This window comes from Hetaerina americana, unplaced genomic scaffold, assembly GCF_022747635.1.
Source record: "Hetaerina americana unplaced genomic scaffold, ioHetAmer1.1.p SCAF_5, whole genome shotgun sequence".
NCBI classification, from domain to species: Eukaryota; Metazoa; Arthropoda; class Insecta; order Odonata; family Calopterygidae; genus Hetaerina; species Hetaerina americana.
Window position 1 is genome coordinate 30935391 of NW_027287095.1, and position 24440 is coordinate 30959830.

The 24440-nt window shown below is 35.3% G+C and overlaps 1 protein-coding gene across 3 annotated transcripts; it reads left to right on the plus strand.

Moving 5' to 3' along the window:
- The first annotated feature begins 338 nt into the window (after nucleotides 1-338).
- On the plus strand, nucleotides 339-23322 carry LOC139694213 (zinc finger Ran-binding domain-containing protein 2). Of its 3 annotated transcripts, none has more exons than XM_071592657.1 (8): nucleotides 339-481; nucleotides 772-821; nucleotides 982-1075; nucleotides 1182-1237; nucleotides 1624-1762; nucleotides 2135-2294; nucleotides 5611-5766; nucleotides 21910-23322. In XM_071592657.1, exons 1-8 carry the CDS (start codon nucleotides 462-464, stop codon nucleotides 21973-21975), a joined length of 741 nt encoding a protein of 246 aa, XP_071448758.1. In that variant the 5' UTR covers nucleotides 339-461; the 3' UTR covers nucleotides 21976-23322. The 3 variants fall into 3 exon arrangements, with proteins under 3 accessions (XP_071448758.1, XP_071448759.1, XP_071448760.1); XM_071592658.1 differs by having other exon boundaries at nucleotides 1627-1762; XM_071592659.1 differs by having other exon boundaries at nucleotides 1657-1762.
- Nucleotides 23323-24440: the final 1118 nt, after the last annotated feature.

Here is a 24440-nt window from a genome sequence, read left to right on the forward strand (position 1 = left end):
ATGTATCACAATGTCCTTTTCCTTTCATTTATCTTCGTAACAGAGGTTTATCCATAAAAGGGGCTTTGAAAATTGACGTTTGAACTGTTTTCCTTTCCGTTAGTACACCATGAAGCACCGAAATCGGCTTGTGGAGGCACGTTTTTTGGCGAGAGTGAATAGAATTTTGCAATACTATATGTTTAAAAATGGTAATAACCGGCATTAATTTTTGCATTTCAAAACAGTCGGCATGGTTGAAGATGCTGGTTACACGGCGTGAGTTGTTAGAAGTCGTATACTGAAAAGTCCGCGTCGGCGTACACGAAAGGGATCTTGGGTAGTGCGTCAGTCACTTGTCGACCTATTCTGAGATTCATGGGATGCGGTGGTTTATTGTTAGCGACATTGATTAGTGGTTAATTTCATGTGAAAAGTTTACCACAATATCTGTAAAAACATAAACTAAACCCCCTGCCAAAATGTGTGACGAAAAACCAAGGTTAGTATTATTTCGTTTGCAACGTTGTGCAGACACGCACTCATCCTGGTAACGTAATCATTAGTCTTATTGGATAAAGCCATTGATTTGTTGGTATTAGAAGCTATTTAATAATATATACAGAATTAGAAATCGATCATTCTGATAATCGCTGTATTCTTATCCTGTTTTCTTCCAAAGGATCGATTTTTAAATCGTAAATTTGGTAGTTGTTTAGTAAAGTCTATAATGAAAAGGCATGTAAACAATCGTCACTAAGTGGTTATTATTTAGCTGATTTTTATTTTCAGGTATACTAATAATCATTCGAGACGTAGCTCAAGTCGGTGCGATAGTGACGGTTGGTATTTTTTATCATCTTTCCCTTATTATTATTTTGATGCTTTGCCTCAACACAGTTGCAAAGATCATAAATTTTAGTTCCGATCTTTGCGCTGTTGCTAGTTGAATTATGGTGACCTTCGAGATTTATCACCACTGTTTTTTATTTGGTCAAGCAGATGATGAACCTAGGAGAAAGAAGTCTTATGATGGTGGAAAGTCGGGGGATAAATCATCATCAGTGTTTAGTGCAGAGGACTGGGAATGTGACAAGTATGTATTTGTTATTTCACTTTCGTGAGGTTTGCATTCGTTAAATTAAGAGTATCTAATTTTAATGAAATATATGTGAAATTATGTTCATGTATAACATCCACAGGTGTGGCAATATTAACTTCGCCAGAAGAACGTCTTGTAATAGATGTGGAAAAGGAGGTGAGATTTGGAACGGATTATCGTAATTGGAAGAATAATCTCCTCATGAGTTAAAGTCATTCTTTGCTCCGTGTAATTGACTGTTATAGGCCATGCACCAAACAATATTCACTCGATATTTGGTACAAGATTTCTTGGCTCTTTATTTAAGCTCCTTTACTTTTAAAATTATTAGTTAATTTTATACTGTCTTTTTAATGATCCAACTTTGTGTGTGTCACAAACATTTAATCGATTGGTGACATTTAAAAGAAAATATTTATTTTATTAATTAATGTGGGCATCCTAATTTTCATTTGGTACTGAATTGTTGGCCTCTATTATTTATCCAATAGCTACGTTGTTGTTCAGCAATTTGTAATTGAATTATTTGCTTTATTGGATAGCAGCCAACTCACGACACCTCAACACCCTTACAGAGAAAGATGCTGCACGAAAGAAGAAAAGGGTTGGGCAAGAGATAGGAAAAGCTGCTGCTGAGAAAAGCCATGGCCTCTTCAGTGCTGATGACTGGGAGTGTGAAAAGTCAGTGCAGAGTACATTGTATAGAGCATAATTTCCTTTGGTAAATTGAAAACTTTTTTTCTTCAATTGAATCGGTCAACTTACATTTCTTGTGCAGTGGAATCACACATCTCCATTGAATTATGATGGTACCTTTTTTTTTTCGTTTTTAGTCACTTAAGCTTGAATCATCTAGACAGCTGATTTGTCTAATTTTGGGAGTTAAGCCAGTATTACCAAATTTAAAAAGTACAGATAATTTGAGATCGCTGTGTGAAAGGTTTTAATATAGATTTAAAATCCTTGGTTACCATGAAATTGTTTTGACTATTCACTTACAGTTTTGTCACAAAAAAACAAGTAGTAATCACCCATTCTAATGTCTTCTTCCAGATGTGGAAATGTTAATTGGTCTCGTCGACAACAATGCAATATGTGCAATGCTCCAAAATTTGTAGTCGTGGAAGAAAGAACCGGCTATGGTGGTGGCTATAATGAGCGCGAGGAAGTTGAGTACATCAAAAGAGATGAATCTGATGATGAATTTGATGAGGTGAGTTCATGATGTTTTCATATCTCTTTTTAATTCCAAAACGAAACAGTTTCTGGCGTCACTTGGTGGAAATTCTTCATATTGAAATTAAATTTAAAATACTTCGCCTTTCCACATAAACCACTTTTATTACGACCTAGGTTTCATTATTGATGTTATACCATAACGAAACCTAGGTCGTATTAAAAGTGGTTTATGTGGAAAGGCGAAGTATTTTAAATTTAATTTCAATAAATCCAAAGCATTACATGTTCTCCCCCTGATATATCCTGGATTCCTGTTATAAAGATGGTGCTTTTTATTTATGAACTCGAGACCAAGTAAGGCCTTATTCCAATATTAAAAAGGTACAGAAATAATTGATTTACAATGTAATAAGTTAAAATGCCAGATATCTGATACCTCCAAGTTTGTTATTGTGGTGTTATTATAAATCAACGCTTTTAGTTTAACTTGGCAATTTTTTCATGGGTTAGATTTCCATATTTGCTATCAGAAATAATCATCAAATTATCCTAATGGTAGATTTAAGGAATAACACAAATTCCCTTCCATCTTATATATTGCTTCACCAATAAGCCTGAAGGGTTGTTTCATCTTACATTTTAGTTTGAATTGACTGATGACAAGAAATGGTAAAATGTATAATACTGAGTTATTGCTTAAAGAAGACCCTCTGTTTATGAGAAAATGATAATTAGGACGAAGAAAGAAGGATGTAAAATTATCATGCTTATGCTAGTTTTCCATAATCCTTAGTAATTATAAAGAACGGGAGAGGAAAATTACACTGTGCATATGAGGAAAATATGAAAATTCTAGATTAACCCAACCCGAGTTTGACATTGATAATTAATTGAATCTGGCCCATTTTCAATAAAATAGATATTTACATTTAGCTTGTTCCACTCTAATGGTTACATATATTATCGAGGATTTTTGTTTTATCTTAAAATACCTATCTGATTTAGTTGTTCATTCATTTTACTGTAACGTGTGCAAATCCCATCCTCAGTAATAATTTACTAGAGGTGAATTGAAGTGAGAATTTTTGTGACTTCTATAGCATAGAATGCAGGTAGGTGTAAGTCTTGAGAGCTCTTGAGTAACAATTACACATCCATAGAGCGGTAACTATCTATACTATTTAGAAAAATACTTGGTATATGGATGCATTTATGCTATGTGTTGACACCTCCCTTAAATTGCCGTGAATTCCTATAAATGGCCTGCTAACAGTGTTGAACTTAAATGAGTATAGGAAATGATTTTGAATCAAATGGATGATAGGCATGTACCTGATGTTTTTAAATGAGGTTCCCTGAAAAAACTTGTATTTTTTAAATGTATTTTCTTTTAATAACCATAAACAGGCAATTTATGGTGTTGTGATTCTCCAAAATATGCACTAGCATAAAGAAGTGCTTTACATTACTAAAATAGTCATGTCCCTTATTGCAGTTATGGCTAAAAATGTTATTCTGTTAATAATGTGATGTTTCAGATTCCAACGTGGAAGTTGGATAGGAACTATTTCAAATTGTTTTATAGCCATCACTAACATTTTATATTTTCATCAAACAGTAATAAAGATGCTTTCATTCGAGTTTCAAATGAAAGTCTTTATTGTTTCAGTCATGTATGCTGTTTTCTGTTCTTCTTCTATCACTGTTTTCATACTTCATGAAGTGGAAATTTCTTTAAATGATAACTACTGAAAAATTCTGTGGCTCTTAAATGATATAAGAAATTTAAAAGGTTTCAAAATTTTAATAGGTTTAAATGAATTCCTTACTCTAAGTGGATGGAAATTAAATCTTTCTCTTGCTCCTAATTTATAAAAGCTGTTACTGTTACACATTGGCATTTCAGAATTATTCTACCATTTTATTATGAGGAATAGTACCCCCCTTTAATTAGCAGTCCTAGGTTCATAGAATGACTTTATTACTGAACAGGAGAAGGACTTCAGTGGTCATTGTGCCACAGCTTGTGTTACTTGTGTGACAACACTTATTGAAGTGGATATCACTGCAAAAACCATTGAAACAGTGTGTCAGATCTTAGGAACAATATTGTTATACATTAGACCAGAATATCCTTGAAGTAACTTTTTAATTTCCTCATTAAAATGTAACAGAATTGAGATATCAGTTTAGGATCTGTGCTATCATATGAATGAAGGGTTGAATTATCTTATTATGTTCATAATTTATCATAAGTCTTATGAAATATTTAAAAAAGTTTTAAAATGTGGAATTTTATTTTTTTTGCTCATATCAATGTGGTCACCATAGAAACCCAATCTGCAGCAAAGGACCATACTCCTTCATGGAGCAAATGCTATCTCTCTTTCATCCCAGCAGGAAAAAGCTCCCTAAAAGACTATACGTTCAAGTATAAAGTGTTTGAGAAGGTGATTTCAAGATAATTCCTTCATTTCTCTTTGTAAATGCACAAAATAAAACTCAATAGACCTTACTAGTGTATTGAATGGCCATCAATTTGTAATGCTGTCCTTGACGTTGGTCATAAAAAGGTGACTCACATTTAGAAAGTAATGCTCCGGCGAAAGCAGGTTGTCTTTAGTGTAAACAAGGGTTTTCATGGTTACTGCTAGAGTTTCTGGGCTGAATGTTTGGTTTGCCCTAGCTCCAATTACAAATGGGTTTGGACATATACATATACATGGTAGAAAACATAAAATTACCTTTTCTAACACCTCTTTAAATATTTATCATTACTCTTTTTATGATATATTATTCCATTCTATCCAAACCTTGTGTGAATTTTGTCCCATATTCTTGTATATGAAGTTAGATTTATACCCATTTCAATTATCCCACCCCTAATGCAGGCATCTTGGAGGCACTCACCTATGTACAAATGTTATACCTATTATATACTTTCTTATAAACAAGTAACATAATGATATTCCATTGGATGAAAGAAGACGCTTTGCTTTACCACATAATATTTTTTTATGACCTAGGTTTTGTTACAGGGTAACATCTTCAGGTAAATTTGAAAAATTTTTTGAACCTAGGTCGCAATAAACCTAGCCCTAGTCGTAGAAACGTTGGCCGTGATAAAAAAATTCCATATGGGAAAGTGAAGTGTCCTGTTTCATTATGAAGGATTTCTACCATGCTACGCCAGAATCTGTGTCATATTCCCTGGGATAAGTTGTTTCTACAACCAGCTTCCATGTTTGGAATTGGAATGTCTGCTCTGCTGTGCACTAAATATTGCAATGGATCTGACCACTGCTTCATCATTTTTTACGTATTTTATCCTGCTATTTTTGTACTTTCAGTTTGGAAGGAAAAAGAAGAAGTTTCGGACCGGTAAGAAAGAAGATGAAGAAAAAAGCAGCTCTAGGAGAAGTGCTGACCCTCAAGAAACCAAACCTAAGGCTGAGGTCAAACTTCCACCGGTGGAAGCGGAAGATGAGGAGGATGATGATGATGAGGTCAGTAATGTCCTTTATCTTCAGCATAAATGCAATGATACCTTCATGTTTGCATCTCTAAAGCAGTTTTAAATTTAATTACGTTCTTATATTACCTTCACAAAAGCTCAAGTATGCTGTAGTTGACTGTCTTGAGTACTCTTTAAGAAGAATGGAAATTGTATAATCACTCATTAGCTGTCGCATATGCCTGGGAAAGTACGTGTGCAATCGCCATGTTTTTTGTCTTAATATATTTGAGGGGTTACTGGAAAATAATAAATGCTCTTAAAAAAGCATATCACATAAAACAAGTTGTTTCCACTGTACTGAACTTAACCCATTCTTAGTGTAATATATCTTTTAGATGTGAATTTACAGTGATATAGAAGGAGAGGATAAAATGAAGCATCAACATTCATTGTTTTACTCATGAAAGAGTACCATAAGATTTGCTTTCACTGGTAAAATAAAAATGCTGAGTTCAAGTTCCAAGTTAATTTCCTATCAGAACAATTAAATTCTCAGCTATAGCTCTCACCAATCCACTCAACTTAGGCCATAATTAGATATCCACTTTAGCTGCTAATCCAGCTTCTAATAGGCATAATGAAATGTAGCATATCTACCTGCTTATCATTCTACTCATCTCTGCTGACTCAATCAAAAAGAGTTGGTTCTGTTTATGTTCAGAATATGAATCCAAATTCATTTAAAAGCAATGATGGTCTCACTAGTCTACAGAAAAGAAATGGTCTCTGTAGAGCGCATATGTGAGTTTCCAAGTTCACATAAAACTATGTGAACTTGGAAATGAAATATGAGAGCATTTTTTTCATTTTCAATTATTATGCAGTTGTTGAATCACCCGTAATATTTAATGGCCCCTTAGGAAGAATCTGGCATTCCTGAAATTGCATGTGCCTCTAATGAACTAACCCATTGTTGAATGAAATAGAGTCAAACCATTTATTTTTACTTTTCTGGGGATCCCAGGAAAAAATTGTGAAATGCAGGAATATGCAAATAGCAGCAAAAGGAGAATTTACACTTTTAGGATATGCTTCTATGCTCGTATATGCTTAATTACTCGAGTCATTGTCTATAGGATCATCATCATCATAAATATATTCATTACAATCAGCATAAAATCCATTCTTCTTAAAACAGATATATGCAAGGGGGTCCAAGAAGTACCTGACCCAAAAACACAAATATTTTGGAAAAAAAAAGGAATTTATTTTTCAACATAATCTCCTTTCAGCTCTTTAATTTTCCCAGCGATGTTCAAAAGTTTGATACCCTTTTTATATTAAGAACTGTCTTTCTCCTCTCAATGGCCATTAACTGCCGACATCACTTCTTAACGGTTAGAAAATCTTTGACCACTGAGCCATTTTTTCAAGTTTGCGAGCAGAAAATGATTCGATAGGGCTACATCTGTCAAATAGAGTGCATGAGGTAGCACTTCATACTTTAATTCATGAATTTTGGCCATTGCAATATGGATTGGTGAGCTGGTTCCTTGTCTTAATGAAACAACACTTTCTTCTTAGCCAAATGCGGCCACTTTTGCTAATTTCTTCGCCCAAACGGTGCCATAAGTGTGCATGATACTTGCCGTTGGTAGTTTTTCCTTTTTCAAGACAGTCACTGAACGTTATCCCACGCGCATTCCAAAAAACCAACCACATGACCTTGCCTGCGGATGAAATGGTCTTTGCCTTCTTTGGAAAGCCTTTTGAATACATTGTTTATTTTGATTGTTCTTTTGTCTCGGGTGTGAAGCGATGGACCCGTGTTTCATCCATGGTTATGAAACGGCGCAAACATTTGCTTTGTTGCTGTGAAACACTGCTGAACACATAATTGAAACAACTTCACGACACTGTTTTTGCTCGAGTGGGAGCAAACCTGGCACCCATCTTGCACACAGCTTTCTCATGTCCAGGGTTTTCAGGGGTTTGGTTAATATGCAATGTACCGCACTTTTGAAATGCCTACTATGTCTGCTAGCTCGCGCAATTTCAGTCAACAATCATCGAGTATCAACTTGACTCAAGTGACTTTCAACCTTGTGTTGGAGGTGTTTTCCCTTCGGTTCGAAGAGGGCCACTTTGTGGCCGAAACACGCATGTTCGACGCATTTCCTAGTTGCTCTTTACCTGTGTCCAGATTCTCCCAGAAGTTGGGCCCTTTTGAGTGTGTGTTTCTGAGTGCTTGTGTGTGTGATTGGTCTGTACCAGTCACAAAGTGTGTGCTTGAGAATATCCTGGAATCTTGAACGGGGTCTACTCTACCGCCTCGTGAAGGGTCTCACAGCCTCGTGAAGGATTTCAGTCAGGATAGTGTGCGTGTGGCTGTGTGTTGGTCCCTGACGTGGATTAATTTCCCGTAAACCACCACAGAGGGTATTCTGGTCGAGAGGTTGTGGTTGGTCCCTGACGTGATTCCCGTCACACCAACACAACAATTGGTCTGACGAGAGATTGGCAACTAATTTTTACGGCCATTGGAGTTTTCTTCCCCTTTCTTTTTTAATTGAGAGGCCGTAGAGCTCATTATTTCTTGAAAAATATGCTTTATAGATAGCATACTTTCTGATACAGTGATATTTTTTAAACAGCTACCGCCATCTCAAGGTCAGACCAGTTACTTACAGGACCATCCTCATACTAGCCTGTCCAATAAATATTCAAACTGAGGCCATAAAAACTTTATTTTGTAAAATTTAGTCTACATCAATTTTGTCCCCTTCAAAGTACTCTCTATTCATTGCTATGCACTTATACCATATTCTTTTCCACTGTTTAAAGCACCCTCGGAAGTCCTCAGCAGTTAGGTTTTTAGTTATGTTGTCGTTTCTTGCTTTATTGTGTCCACATCTTACCAGTTATGTCCCCTCATCACAGTTTTGCATTTTGGGAATAAAAAACAGTTGAGGGGGAGTGACCTGGTGAATAAGGAGGATGATCAAGGATGGTGATTGAATTTTTTGCCAGAAACTGGCGAACTATCAATGCTGAATGTCCAGATGTATTGTCATGGTAAAGGATCCATCCATCGTGTTCGGTTAAAATAGTTTGCACTGTTGATTTTCGTAAATTCAGTTCATCAGCTATCATTCAGACAGTTTTTCAACAATCAGCAAGGACAAGGGACCGCACACGATGAATGTTGTCGTTAACACAAGTGGTTGAAGGTCTTCCCGGCCTTACATCACCCTAGTGGCATCTTGTTAGCCGTCTTCAAACCACCTAATCCACTTGAAAACAGATGTTTTCTTTAGAGCATTATCACTGCAAGCAGCTGTCAACGTTTCAGTAATTTCTTGATAAGTTTTATTACACTTCACTAAAAAACTTGATTCATTGCTCTTTAATTCATTGCTCCGTGATTTCATCAATTTCCATTTTCAATGAGCAGTAAAAATAAGAACAACAGAAACTAACATACCTAGCAGTATATGCACCGCTCGACTATCTGCCAAACACAGACTGTTCATAGGATCTCGGGCAACCAGTGCCGGTATTGGGCAGGACTATAGTCCGCATCATGGCTGCCAGATTTCGTACCAGTTTGCGTATTTGTTGAACAGACCACATATTGTAGAATCCTTATGTAATGAGCCTTATGCAATGTAAAGTAATCAGGGCAATAAATTTTATTTCCTTAATATTTCTACCACAATCATCCAAATCCAGTGGCTGGAGCTCACTAGGATGGTTTGCAGGAAAAAACTATAATTGTAAATTTATCAAATATATATTCAGTGGATGTTACATATTTGGCCTTGGACTCTTTGATTTACCAACCACTAGTTGCTGAAGCTTCTCACTTCCATCTGCATTTGCGATCAATAAGTCTTTTTTTTTTGGTCAGAATATGAAATTGTTCCCCTCTGAATTGCAATTTTTTTGCTGGCGACACATTATGAGATAACCCTGTCTCATCTGCATTGAAAACGCATTTTGAGCTATAGCCATGAAGAAGTTTATGAAATTCTGATCTGTCCTTTTACCGAATCGCAATTTCAAAGTCAACACTTTACATTCTCCACACCCTTTTATACAAGGTGGGCCTATTTTTAAACCTATCAAACCAATTACTGGATGATGTGAAATCTTTGATTCCCAATCTTGTGGGAATGTGCAATACTTTTTCTCTTATGGTGATAAATTTCAGAAAAATAAATACTTGGTTATTCCACATATATTTTTTATTAAAACACGACCCAGGTTTTAATAGAAAATATATTTGGAATAACCAAGTATTTATTTTTCTGAAATGAATCGCTTCCACAAAGTGACGCCTGAAACCATTCTGTTCTTATCGTGATATTATTCACAGGATATTTGACGGTCTATCCCTTAACCATTCTTTCAGTAAAACTTCTAATTTTTGATAATCGGAATTCTTGTCGTATTTTCTCATTTCAGATAAATGTCCGCTCTGGTTCCTAGGTTCCATAATCAAATTGTTATTTTTCAATCTTGTATTCAGTGTAGAGGCAACAATAATAGATATTTCACCTGATAAATACGGACTCCATCATGAGAATCAAATAGCTCCAAAAATGTTATCTTGCTCTCTTTGAAAATGTCCTTTTTTTGCCTCGTTTTTCAATTTTCAAGAAGGATAATTTTTTCATTTAAATTGAACATCTGGTGTACCTCACTGTTAAACTAGTGCAAACAGTTGTCCAGCTTCAAAATTTTTTAAGAAAATAAATTTATTTTTGATTCAATGTACTTTTGATTCAATAAAGCAAGAGTCAGTACTTTTATTTTTCTGAATCCCATCACTGTTATATCAGTTGCGTCAAGGCGTTTCAAGTGATCCCAGTTGTCTATCACCAATTCTTGCATGTTTCACCCTCCAACATGTTTCGGTCGTAGTAATTTTCATTCCTATAATATCAAGAAATGGAATGATCTTTCCTGCCTCCTTTGGATTTTTCCCAACATCCTCCCACACCATGCATATTGCTTCCTCATTTGTTTTCCTTTCACTCTACTTAACCTTCATAATCCTTCTCCACGTGTATGTACATTTCAAAGGCCTCCAAACCATGTCTATTCTCCTGCTTCAATGACCATATTTGCAAGCCGTACATAACTATGTTCCACATCAAAGTTTTTATGGGTCTTTTCTTAACATCATTTCTGAACTTCTCTGTCATCACATCTTTCCTCCTCGAGAAAAGTTCTTTGCCTAATGCAATTCTTCATCTAATGTCCCTATTACTTTCACCATTTTGGACCAAAATACTCCTTAGGTATGTGAACTGTTCCACCTGTTCTAGTATTTTCCCTCCTACTTTAGCCTTTATCTTTCTGGAAACTGCATAATCTTTGTTTTATTTTAATTAATTATCATCACTTACCTATTGCACTGACTTTCCAATGCATTCAGCAATGCTTGCAACCCTTTGGCTGACTGACAAATAAAAGCTTGGTCATCAGTAAACCTAATTTTATGCATTATCCACCGACTTCCATTCCTATTTCCATTTCTTCCCATGCCTCTATCATTTTCTCCACATATGCATAGAATAATGAGGATGATTATGGGCAACCCTGCCTTACTCCTCTTCCTAACACTGCCCATCCGGACTCTACATCCCCCACTGAAACCTGAGCAGTCTGAGATATGTACAGGTTGTGAATGAGCCTCCTGTCCCTCCAATCTATTCCTATATTCGGTGATATATTCATTAGTTTTTCCCAATATACTCTATCAAAGGCCTTTTCAAAATCTACGAAGCAGATAAATATGTCCTGATTGTGTTCTATATTCCTCTCGATTAGTGATCTTGTTGCTGCAATGGGATCACGAGTACCTTTCCCCTTTCTAAACCCAAACTGATCATCCCCTAAGTAATCCTTTTCCCTGATCTCTATCATTTTGTTGATGATCCTTAGAAACCACTTCAGTTGCAAGGTAAATCAAACTTATTGTTCGACTGATCTAATGAAGTCCTCTGGCTAGATTGCTCCCTCATAAATGCTAAAAATTAGTTTGTAAAAATTTTTCTTCCTGCATTTTCCTAAACCTTTAAAGTTTTGCAGAATGTTGTCTACCCCCATGTCATATTTGACTTCAATTCCTTTAATACTCTAGCTTGCTATTCAATTAAGGGTGGTCCTAAGTTTTCCACATCCACATCATACAGTGGAACCTTGTTTAATAAGCATCTTGCACAGCAAATAATTGCAAACAAGCCAGCTTGGTTTTTTCCAAAAATGGCTCTTAACGAGTGAAGTTTTGCGTCATAATAAGTGACAAAGAGAGCAGAATTCCCAGAATAATTGTGCGCCTGCTACTTCAGTATGTGTTTATCATTGTTCCGCTAGCATCTTAGCGCCACTTGTGGTCACATATTTTACCAAACTAATGTTTAGACGTATTATTTGTGATTTTTTCAATAAATGTTAATAAGTTGATGTGCATAATTTTTAAAATCTCCCGGAAGAAAAAGTCACAAAAAGATAACCACAATAGAATAAAAATAATCGTAGAAATGGAAAAAAAATCATTGAATACGAAGAACAAGGCATGAGCATAGTTGATCTAGCATGCACATACAATCGGCCTACAACAGCAATTTGCACTACCCTCAAGAACAAGGACAAAATTAAGGAGATAAAGAGTGGAGAGAGGTTTTAAAGGGAGATACAACAATAGCTATGCAACATTTGCATATTCTCAACGATGTTCAAAGATTGTTTCTCTGATGGATAAAAGAAAAGCAATTGCAATGCAATGCTATTAACAAGTATATCATTTGGATAAAGTGATTTTCGCATGGTTCACAGGTTAGCAAGCATGGTAGGCATGTCAAAAAGTGCTGCACATCATACAGGATGCGTTTCAAAAGTAATGCAATTAAATTTCCCACACCGTTCCTATTGTCCAGAGTGGGATGGAACCACTTGCAGTAGGTGGGGGACGCTAAGCTTTGCTGCGAAACCGGTCTCAATTCTCTCCAAGCTGTGGAAGCGGCAGGACATCAGTCATTGTAAACCTCTGCGCACCAACCATGTCACAAAAAAAATGGAATTGACGATCGTGCAAATTTTACATGATTAAGTTTTGTGCTAAACAGAAAAAAAATCTCTTGAGACTAGCAAAATGATTTGTGAGGCTTACAGGGACTGCTCTGTCCGACTCACAATTTTCAAGATGGTTAAAGGCCTCTAAGGAGGGCCAGGAAGAGGTTCACAATGAACAAGACCAAAAAGGCAAGAATGAGCAAATCAAAAGTGAAAACAATGCTCATCATCTTTTTCAACAGTGAAAGAGTGGTCTCTTAGGAGTTTTTTCCTCAAGGACAGACAGTTAACGCTGCCTACTATGTGGATGTGCTGGAAAGACTCCGAAAAAGGGTCATCGGGATGAGAAAAGACATTTCCGCTACCTGGCAACTTCATCAAGACTGTGAGACTTGCCGCAATGCGCTACGAGTCCGCAAGTTCCTGGCCAAACACCAGTTGCCAATGCTGCCCCACCCCCCCTATAGTCCTGATGTTGCCTCAGCCTTCTTTTTGTTTCCTCGGATTCAGGCATCCCTGAAAGCCCATTTTTCGTCTATAGAAGAGATCCAATCAGCCGTGATGAAGACCTTGCGAGGGGTCCCTGAAGACGCCTTCCAGGGCACATACTGGTCATGGCAGAGTTGCTGGAAAAAATGGGTAGAGGCCCAAGGACAGTATTTGAAATAAATTAACATGTTTTTGCAAATCTGTTCAATAAGTTGGTTTAAAAAAATAATTGCATTACTTTCGGAACGTACCCTCTATGTGGACTGAAAATTTGGATATGAGAGAGCAATGTGCATGGTGGGTGCCATGATTACTCACAATGGAACAAAAACAGCATCATGAGGCTTCAGTCGAGTGTTTGGCAAAGTTTTGCAGCAGTAAAGCAGAGTTTTTTGAATATTCATAACCATGGGTGAAACATGGTTCCATCACTTCACACCTTAAATGAAGGAACATTTGAAACAATGGATTCAAAGGGCGAATCAGCTCCAAAGAAGGAGAAGACAGTTTTATCTGCAGGTAAGGTCATGGCATCTGTTTTTTTGAGATTTGCTGGGATATTTTTCATTGATTGTCTTCAGAAAGCAAAAACAATCAACAGCAAATATTATGCTAACTAATTGCAGCATTTGAGTGATGAAATCAATGAAAAACGGCAGCATTTAGCAAAAACAATTTGTTTCACCTAGACAATCCACCAGTTCACACTTCCATTATCGTGATCGCCAAAATCAATGAGCTAAAGTTTGAATGGCTTCCTCACTCACCCTATTTGCCAGATTTAGTCCCCTCAGAATATTTGTTTCCAAACTTGATAAAAATGGCTTGGTGGTAAAAGATTTGATAACAATGAAAAGTTGGGAGTCCACGGTTGATGGCTTTTTGAGAAGGTTGACAATTCTCCTTAGAAACAGGGTATTGAAGCCACTGCACGTGGCTGGGAAAAGTGTAATAACTTTAAAGGCGACTATTTAGGGAAATAAAGAAATTTTTTTCCCAAATTTTTTGTTTTTTCTTTGTTAGCTCAGGTACTCCTGGGACTATCATCATATCAAGCTGGAAAAAATTTGTTGATCTAGGGGAAATTTCAACTGAAGAAAACATATTTTTGTCCAAGAGTTGGACCGAAATAATCATTTGAAACATATAGACAGCATCAGTAAAGTAGTAACTCTTCCAGCTATGGTAACATTTTAAGTGTTTCAGTTTGGTATTAGGCATTTTATTTTGAATAAAATTCTAGGTATTGGGAGAATTTCCATTGCCTAGAGGTCCTGTAAATACCTAATGTGTGCTGCTAAGTGAATTGTATTTGGTAATGCATTGTAGATATCTGCTAGTACTGATATTGTTTCTTTATTACGTTTAATGCTCTAATAGCAAAAAGTTTATATATATTCAATTATCTTTTATGTTTTTGCAATTTTATTTTGTATGAATATTATTTAATGTTCAAATGAGCGCATCCTTATGGAACTTATAAGAAATAAGTAGAAATTGAATTATTGCGTGGGACTTCAAAAAGTAGAATTCTCATACACATGAATTTTTAAAAAGCTTTAATTTTTAAAGACTCAGTAATTTAAGTATTGAGGATGTATTTTATGGTACTCAGCTCAAATTTATGAAACTTCAAAATGGCATTTGAAAAATAAAATCTTTCTAAGTTCTACTGAATTTTATGTAAAACAACCAGTTTTGTCGAATGCTCAACATTTTCAGGTACGAAATATAAATTCAGTGGTATTTAAAATGATTTTCTTTTTGAAATTTCAGAGAGGTCGTATTTACACAGATGCTTTATGTATTTTATAATTAGTGAAGTGAAAGGTTTTACCATGTGTTGTTAAAAGCTAACTATGGAATAAACAGTAATAAGCTATGATATCATATTTTGCATACCATACCATACAGTTATGCCACCCATGTTGTGATTGAAACTTGCTATAGGAGGTCAAACCTGATTTGAACTTTCACTGATTAGAATTTTCAGAATTCCAGCTCCTTTAAAAAGTTAGCTAATGGCAGTCCACTGTATTGCAAACTCCATTCCGATGAACCACTCTCCTTGTTTGTCTGCAGGAAGCATGCAGATGTAAAGGAATGTAACAGCTTCCAATGGATACTTTAAATTCTCAAAAGTGATCCGAGTATAATGTAGGTTATTTTCAACTTGAAGGCAATATAATCTAGGTTTTAGAGGAAAAGCAATCCAAAATGCAACCGATATGCATCTATGTGTTTTGCCTGATAGTTAATTGAAACTTAATCCAACAATGGTAATAACCAAAAACATTTGATACAGCCAAATGGAAAGTTTTCATCTTCAGAAGGTCACTGCAACTTCTAACCACAAACAGGGTAGTAGAGAATCTCTTCATCATAGTCCTATATTCTTTAAGGATATAGCCATGTAGAGTTTGTTGAAGGTTCTTAGATTCACATCGCAATAGAATAAGAATGACCTAAGTGAGAATTCATTTGTCTTAGTACAGGAGTTTCACCTCAGTGTTCCTGGTATCCATGTTTGTGGTGAGGATGTGTCTCAGTGATGAAGTTTTCCTGTTAAAGTGGGAAGAGTCATCCACACCTTCTATGCATTAATATTGCATATTCTCCTTGTGTTTTTACAAACTATTACCATTTTTTTGTTACAGTAAGATATGGTAGTTTTATATATGTATTTATGTATTGTTTTTGTGATAACTTTTCAGCTAGTCACATCACATATTTTAGGAAATGTAAAGTAGGAAACTGGTTTACTTGATTTTATCTCTGAAAGTATGAGGCGTCTTTCAAACAATGTTTTGCCGTCCGCTTTTCATGGTACCTTGCTTCCAAATTACAATTGGTCCCTATGCCTTCAAACATCAAACCATGACATGAATAACTCCAGTGATGACCAGTTCACCTGTGGAGCAGTGCTGCCCACAACATGGAATGCACAAAGTGCTATACCATGTTGTTCAGATGCATCAAGTTTTGCCATCCTATTGATACTAATCCCCGTCAGGAACCAATATGTCATGCCCATCAAGAACACGAGTGTGATATTTTGTTTTTAGGCATTTTGTTTTGGTTTCTTGGTCAATGAAGGGTGTTGATGTGGATGCTGAACTGCTAATTGCGATTAACGGGAAATAAACCAGTACCATGGGACGAAAGCCTTGAAGGGTACAAGTCATGATTGTAAAACATTGCAGCATGGAGAGAGTTGTTCAAGGAACTTACCTGGCTTCGAAGTATGGCTGCTGAAGAATGGAATTAGTATGGTATGTAAATACTATTTTTGACTTTAAATAGTTGTATTAATAGTAGTTAAAGTTATATTAGTATAGTTATATTAGTAGTTATAGTTATTTAAATAGTAGAATTTAAAATCACATACCCAGGATTTGTAGTAAACACATTCATAGTTACTTGGATATAAGACCCGATTACCTTCAAGACCTATCATAATTTTCAAGGTTTATAAAGGCCTTTATCTTGACAATACTCAGTTTTTGAGTTTTGGGCGATGCAAGGTGTATGCCCCAGCTTTTATTTCATTGTTACCGGGATATATTTAGTATATGAAAATGTACATCCATTTTAATACTATTTATCTATAAATATGCCATTTTTTCTGAAATTCACTAGTCCTATTTTCAATAATAAAATACGTTAATAATCAGGAAATTCCATGTAAGCGTAAGTATACAATTGTAGGTTCAAATTTATACATTGGTTTGTTTGTACAAGGAATATTAACCAGACAAAAGGAAATTGAACTCTCCTCTCTTTTCAGGCAAGTTCATCATTGCCAAAGAGACTAACATTCCCACGGCTGGCAAATCAAATATATGGAGAAGCTTTCAGAGGGAAAATAATGTGACCCTAAGAGAAATCAGTTAAAAATGCATTTAGTGTGTTCATTTTGGCTTCCCGAGTAAGAAAACTGAACAAGGAGTCTACTTTCAGCTTTCAAAATGAGAAAGCAGGAACTGCTGCTGAAAATGAATTGGAGACCACCGATCACAAAGGAAATAAAAAAAAATGACAGGGAACATGTTAAACGTATCTGAAGAATGGCAAAAGACAAAACCTGGAATCAGAAACGTTGAAATGTCTAATTTATAATTGCAGAAACCAGATGATTTAAACTTGATTTAAATCATTCTTCCCTGTCTTCAAAACCTCAATCACATGGAAGTATTCAAATTTTAAGTTGCAGTCATGAAAGTACCTCAGAGTATTCATCAGTCCCACTCAACTTCTAATGTGTCTGTCATCCATCAGTAATCAAACATATAGCTTGTATTCAGTTTATCCAGATCAGAACTCTTGAGTATGGAACATGATATGTGAACTTCTACACTGCCTTCACCAGCTTAGGGGCAGCAGTTTTCCTCCAGCCTAATTTTTGTTGGTAGCACATGCATCAACTGGACACAAGGAGTTTCAGGCAGCCATGTTTGCAACAATATGACATCTCCAAATCTTCCTGTGGGTTTTACCTTTGCGATGAGCATCCTTATTCTATTTTCATAAAATTCTACAGAGTGACTTAAGTCAACTGGTTTTGTTGATGATGATGTAACTTTTTCGAGTTTATGCACTCTATTTCAAGGTGTTCAAAAGGAGATTTGTGTTTCCCAAACTCTTTGTTGATGCCCATTAATGTAATAGATTAAGGATTTCATGTTGCTGCATTTGTATTTGCTATTACATATGTAACAGTTGAGTAATTTTTAATAAATATTTATGAAATTGGCCTGAATTTCCTTGAATATTTTCATTATGCACAATACTTTTATTTTTAGGTGTTAGTTCAATGACCATTAATCGCTCTGTTTTTTTCAGAGATTGATTTTAATTCTTAATATTTGCTTTTGTTTCTATTGTTGATAAGTACAATCTTAACAAATGATGTTTTCCTATGCATTACCTTGCCCATTTGAAATAGGTTGCCATATACAGATTGCATACTTTGTTAATTATGAGCAACTACAACGAATGTGTGTGCTAATAATTCAGATAATATATTAGCTAATGGGGCTTGAAGATAACATCCATTGTCTCTGTGTAATGGTGCTGTATCTCATAAATGAACACTTTGAGTGCCATGTGTAATTGCTCAATTTCGTGGAAAAATTTCCAGTCTATTTGAATGAGAAATACAGAATTGATGTGAAGTTTCTGTAAAAATATGATTGTTTATAATAGTATCCAGAAATTTTACATGTACCTTAACAGTAAACTTGCTGTTGTTCTGTAAACTATGTGCTTAGAAGGAATTAAACAAAAAATGTTGCAGTAAATAGGAGAGCGGTAGAGAGAATAATTTTCATTGTTTCCACAAGAGCCCATGTAGTACTCTGCATTTTCCCCATGCACAGAAAGTTTGTCTCCTAGTCACAGTATATGAGGGTGTCAAATGTTTCAGAGACTGTGATTCCTTCACCAGAAAAAGGGGTTTCAGTTGCAACATATCAAATTTTGGCTGTAAACAATGTGTTGTCATGGGTAAGACTCATTGTAAGATGATGTAAGGCTCCCCACTCTATATCATATTAGTAATAGGTTTCTATTTCTGAAGATGAGGGTGTCAAATGCCTCAAATATGCTTCCTGTTTCCATCTTGAGAGCAATGAATCTAATCCACTGAGAGACTGGAAAAAATTCCTTTGCTGTATCAAACAGTAATGAAAATGCCTGTTAGCAAAAGTTTCCTGAACATGTACATAGAATGTCAAAAGTTATTGCTATAGTGAATTCCTGTTTAAAATAGATGAAAAATTATATCAGAGTAGGTATGGAAGAATATAAGTATAAAAATTTGAAAATTGGATCAATATAAGAAAAAGTTAATCAACTTTAATGAAGTACATAGAAATTCTATTGCATGAAAATAAGAATTAATTTTTATTTACATTTCAATGAATTGAGAAAAGAGGTGCCTAGAGCCACACACATTTTTGGAAAAATTCGTATGTGTTGCTCACAGTGATTTTGGCACTTAATGGTCTGTTATAACTCTTTATCGCTGGAGAACAATTTGCTTATTGACGTATTTGCCAGCCCTTAAGAAGCACTTGTTTTAATCCAAAATGGACTCCAAAATCAGCCTGCTCCATAAGGGCTGGGGTACATGGTACAACTTCAACCAATAAGCTCAAACCAATTCGCCAGGAAAAATATTTACTCCTAAGTATTTTTCTCTGCATCAGGCATAGAAAATGGTTTCCATCATGACAAATGTTGATGATATCACTGTTTTGAATGTTAAAAGCAACAGTGTTTGAATATTTCATTAAAAGTAATTCCTAAAAAAATTTCCAAATCATAAATTTATACAATGTAATGTGTTAAGTTTCATCTCACATGTCATGCTGCTGCGAGACTAAATACTCTTTGGGCTAGCATGGATGTTGCCGTTCTGCTCAATATGTACATTGTATCTTTCCCCAAAAAAATAGGAGTTAACTGGTATTCACTCTTGTGTAGTATGAGAGTATTGTAAAGCATAGAAAGTGGATGTTTTAAATAAAAATGTTGATTATATCAAAATATTGACAGAAACTAAGCGTTGCATGGAAAAAGAAGACGATATGAGAAAAGAGGGTGCAAAAAATGGATTTTATAAAGTTATGATAGAAGACGATTAAATAAATTTACATTCATGTCCTCCTAAATGATGTAGTCCACGGAAACTGCCCTTTGAAAACAAAAGGCACCAACTAATAACATCACACTGATGGAAAGAATGAAACGAAGGTCAATTTCTACTGTCTGTGGTTGGTTGAAAAAGCCATGGTGGAAAATTAAAAGTGAGACTATCATAATGTATTTTTAAATATGTGATATTATTAATGTGCTAGATGAAAGGAAAGATATTATTGTGTAAGAAGAAAGTGACAAACACCCTTGAAAATAACTGCGGAAATGATATAGCAGCAGTAATAATGTATTTCTGGGATTGTATGATAGATATGCATATATTTGTTGCTACTAACATTTTAATGTAACTTAGACTTCATTCTTTCATTAAGTGCTAACATCAAAATACTTTTATCCTTGACTCCCCTGTTTAAGTATTTTTTGTAAATTCTTACACAAAAAATCAGGGTGCATCCTATGAGTCAGGGAATATGGTATTCACTTTAATGCCGAGTCTTTACAAGAGATTAATAATCATTCAGACCTGAAGATTATAGGCAAGTCATCCATTTAAGTTTTGGCGGCTATGGAGAACGTAACCTAGTGGAATTCTCGAGATGAATTGTATCGTAAATAGTGTGTTAATTTTGCAGGCAATCATATCAATTTTATTGAATGTGGCAATGTAAGTAAAAAAGTGTTATTGTTTGCAGTGTATGCATCACAAATCTCCCACATATTTTCCTAACCATTTCTATTCATCAAAAGATTTTGATAAGATGGCGTTTCAACTATCCATGTGTTTGGTGTCATCTCACATTTGGGCATGCATGTTATGTACTTAACGCGACTACACTTTCAGGAATATTACAACATCATCATCTACTCAAATCAAAACGTTTGCTAACATTAACATACATGACAGGAATGCTACTTTTTTCTCATCCTCATTTTTCCTGCATTTTTAACTGTTGAATTTCATTCATAAATAAAGGTAATATTTAACATTTCTTGAACATCAAAGAGTACTCCATTAATATTTCTGAAAGCTATTTTCTCTGCTTGTACCATTATTGCCAAAATAATTTTAAACTTGTGCAGCTGGTATCATTGCATACCTCTGCGATTTCCTCTATGTATGTTTTCATAAGCAATGTAATAGTGAACAACAGGGGATGCAAGTGCAATTGGAAAGGAAATTTTGAATGTATAAAGGAGAAATAGGGAAATAATTCATAATCATAATATTCAATCAAAGTGCAACAATCATCTTTGTCAACACCATCACAAAGGAGGCAGATCAGTTCCCTGCAGGGAAAGTCATGCCATCCATAAATTATTCTCCAACATTTCCTTTCTGTTTGTAAGTTTGGAGGAAATAAAAAAAAATCAGTTCCCTGGCTCTTATTTATCTCATCAGCTATGACTCTCTGGTAGTAGTTTTGAGGGGAGGCGACCGACAGCTAAGGTCATTTGCGCCATAGGGGAAGGACAGGAAAGGATGAAGGGTGGAGAGAAACCCGGCGTCGGCATTAGCCTACTCTTTACGAAAGGCGCCAAGGGGTCCGCGGCTTAACGTCCCATCCGACGGACGGCGTACTCACTCAAAGTGCCCTCCACAAAGCACCTCAAGTAGGGATCGAGATACCTCTGAAAAATATTCAACACCGCCGGGATTTGAACCCGCGCCCTCAGGGTGGGAAGCCAGTACGTTAGCCCCCGCACCATCTCGATCCCCCCGACTCTCTGGTATCCATTAGATTTTGTATTCACATACTTCTATCTAATAAAAATTTGTATTGTGGACTTGTATGTTACATTATTTATTTGTTGTGGTTTTCCCTTCTCGTTTTTTTTCAGGGTATAAAAATTCGACATATAATGATAATAATAATAATATTTGTGTTCCTTTTCATCTGGTGTCACGATTGTAACATTAGAATTCAATGATAATATTAATTGGAAAATATTTTCATTGCAGGATGAAGATGGAGATCTCTCAAAATATGATCTTAGTGGATGGGAAGAAGAGGCAAAAGCCAAGTAAAGAATCTGGTGTAAGTGCGATAGAAATTAATGGTGTAAGAAAGGCACCATCACTCCTTAGCATTGCTCGGAAAGAAATGGCACTGACTCTATGATAGGGACTCTTCCTATATCTTTTCATGCAAGTACTTGCCTGCAGTATGCACAGGAAGTCTTTAATGGAAATTGAAAATGTGGCAGTCAACCCTTAATTTAGCTGTCGACCTACCTTGTTTATGGTGGTTGCTAATGAATCTAATTCATTGTATGGAGCATACCTTGTCTTATCTGATAAAGTTCTAAAAGTGTAATGGAATTTTAGTCTGCCAATCAGTGGCTTGCTTTTGTGAAGCAGAGTGAGTTAAGTATGCTGCTAATAGCCTCCGGTTGGCCCTCCTAAACATTCCATTCCATGGTAGCAGAAGGATTTGTGCCAGTGGACAAGGTATGGTAAGATTTATTTTATCCATTGCCATGGCATCAGGTGGTGTAAATTGAGTTAAATTTCGTTTAAATAATGTATCATTTTTAGCATTATTTCCTGTCATACTTTTTCTTGAAATGTGAAAGTTGTCTCTCAAGAAAATCCATTGATTTAAAATTCCATGATGAAATCATTGTACATATTGTCTGTAATGTCTCTTTCAATTGCACCTTGTTATCCTTTTGCTAGCCATTTTTTCTATGATTATGTGGATATTAATCCTCACTTAGTTATTGATTTCCACTTAGTGTTTAATATGAAGTAGAATTAAAACTTTACTTGATATGTCCATTATTTAGTATAACATCTTATGTTTTTCGATTTGATATCTCAGCTAGAGTTACCTTATTTGTTCTTCTCTATAAATGTTAGTTTATGATAATGTAATCTAAAGATTTTCTATTGCTAAAGGTTTTTGTCATGGAAGAGTGGTAGTGGTGTAAGAGTCATGTTTCTGTTCACTTTTGCTTGAATGGTGATGTATATATGTTATCCAATGTCCTGTGTAAATGCGATATAAAATGCTTAAATTTGTTATTTCAGTTTGTGTGCTCATGTGAGTATGTGACTGACGCTGAGAGTACTCAGAATTGGCCATTATTGAGTAGACAGCATAATTTTTGATTAAATACTGAATTGCATTTTCAATCTCTATTATTCAAATGTGTTAGCATTTTAGAGAAGAATAAACAAGAAAGTTCAATCTACTTATGCCTAATAAAATAGATCCATACTGGAATGTACCATGGAAGTGGCTAATAAAAATTGCTCTTTGTTTAGAAATGGTTTCATGTTATTGTAGATGATGAAAGATATGTTTATGTCAGCAATAGAGCAACAATGCAATTTATATGATTATGTATCCTGTGAATGATCCATTTATAAAAAAATTTTCCTATGCATTGTTTTATTCTTTTGAGGTTTTTGGAGTGATAAGAGGGTTATATTCTTTCCCCAAGTTCTTACTGGCATTTAGAGAATATAATGCGTATAGTAAAGTCAAATATCATCTTATCACTATGTGATCAAATGCTACCCTGCATGTCTTGTCCTTAAAAAATTTTTTTCAAAGTGAAGTATGGTTTGTGTGGCTACAAATATGTTGTTATCAGTGGTACATTAATGAATTCTTAGAGGATATGGTCTGCCCATGAATTGTCGCTATTTTGTGGGAGTTGAGAGTTTTGGTTTTCTATGACATTACTATTAATAGGGATGTGCAAAATAAATGTATAAATCACCAGTGCTCTTCCTATCCAGTTACATAACAGCTTAATGTGTTTGAAGTAGGTCCGTGTTTTTTCCATTCTGTTCCACAAAATTCTCTATAAGAATGTTTTATTTTTAGTTCTTTTAAGAGTGGGCTGCACATAATAGCTCTTAGGTGGTATGGCACAAATATAGCAATTAAGTTAATTTCAATCATCAAGCAAGTGCAAAAGGATTTGGTATGAACTTATTAACCCAAGGGTAATTTCTCAGTGTTTTACTTGTAAGTTATGCAAGGAAAAATGGATCCTTTACACCATCCCATTCCCTAGTCTCCCTTTAATGTAAAACTGTCTCACCTGCCATTGTGATATGGAAATTTCCTAATATCTATAAATTTCCAAAATTGGTTTCTTTGGAATGTGTAATATAGGTTAAAGTATCTGTCTCTCTAGAGGCTTGAATCCCATGTTTTGTCAAAAAAAAATACATGGCTTACAAACAAACTTTGTGCCTTGTATCAAAAACCAGTGATGAAGATAAAGACAATAATAGAAGGTGAAATGGATTGTCAGAACTAAAGAAGATAAGAATGAATTCAGCGAATGAAGATGACAACCTTGTGAATGAAGGTAAGGGCTTATGTCAGCCTCATATGAATGGAATAGGTTGGCTAGATTTGGTGGATTGCATTCTTCCTACTCTGACGATCGCATTTTTTATTCCAGTGGAGTTTTAATTTTCAATGGTATTTAACAACACTGTTTCCCTTAATGTAGTTTTCCCCACTCCAT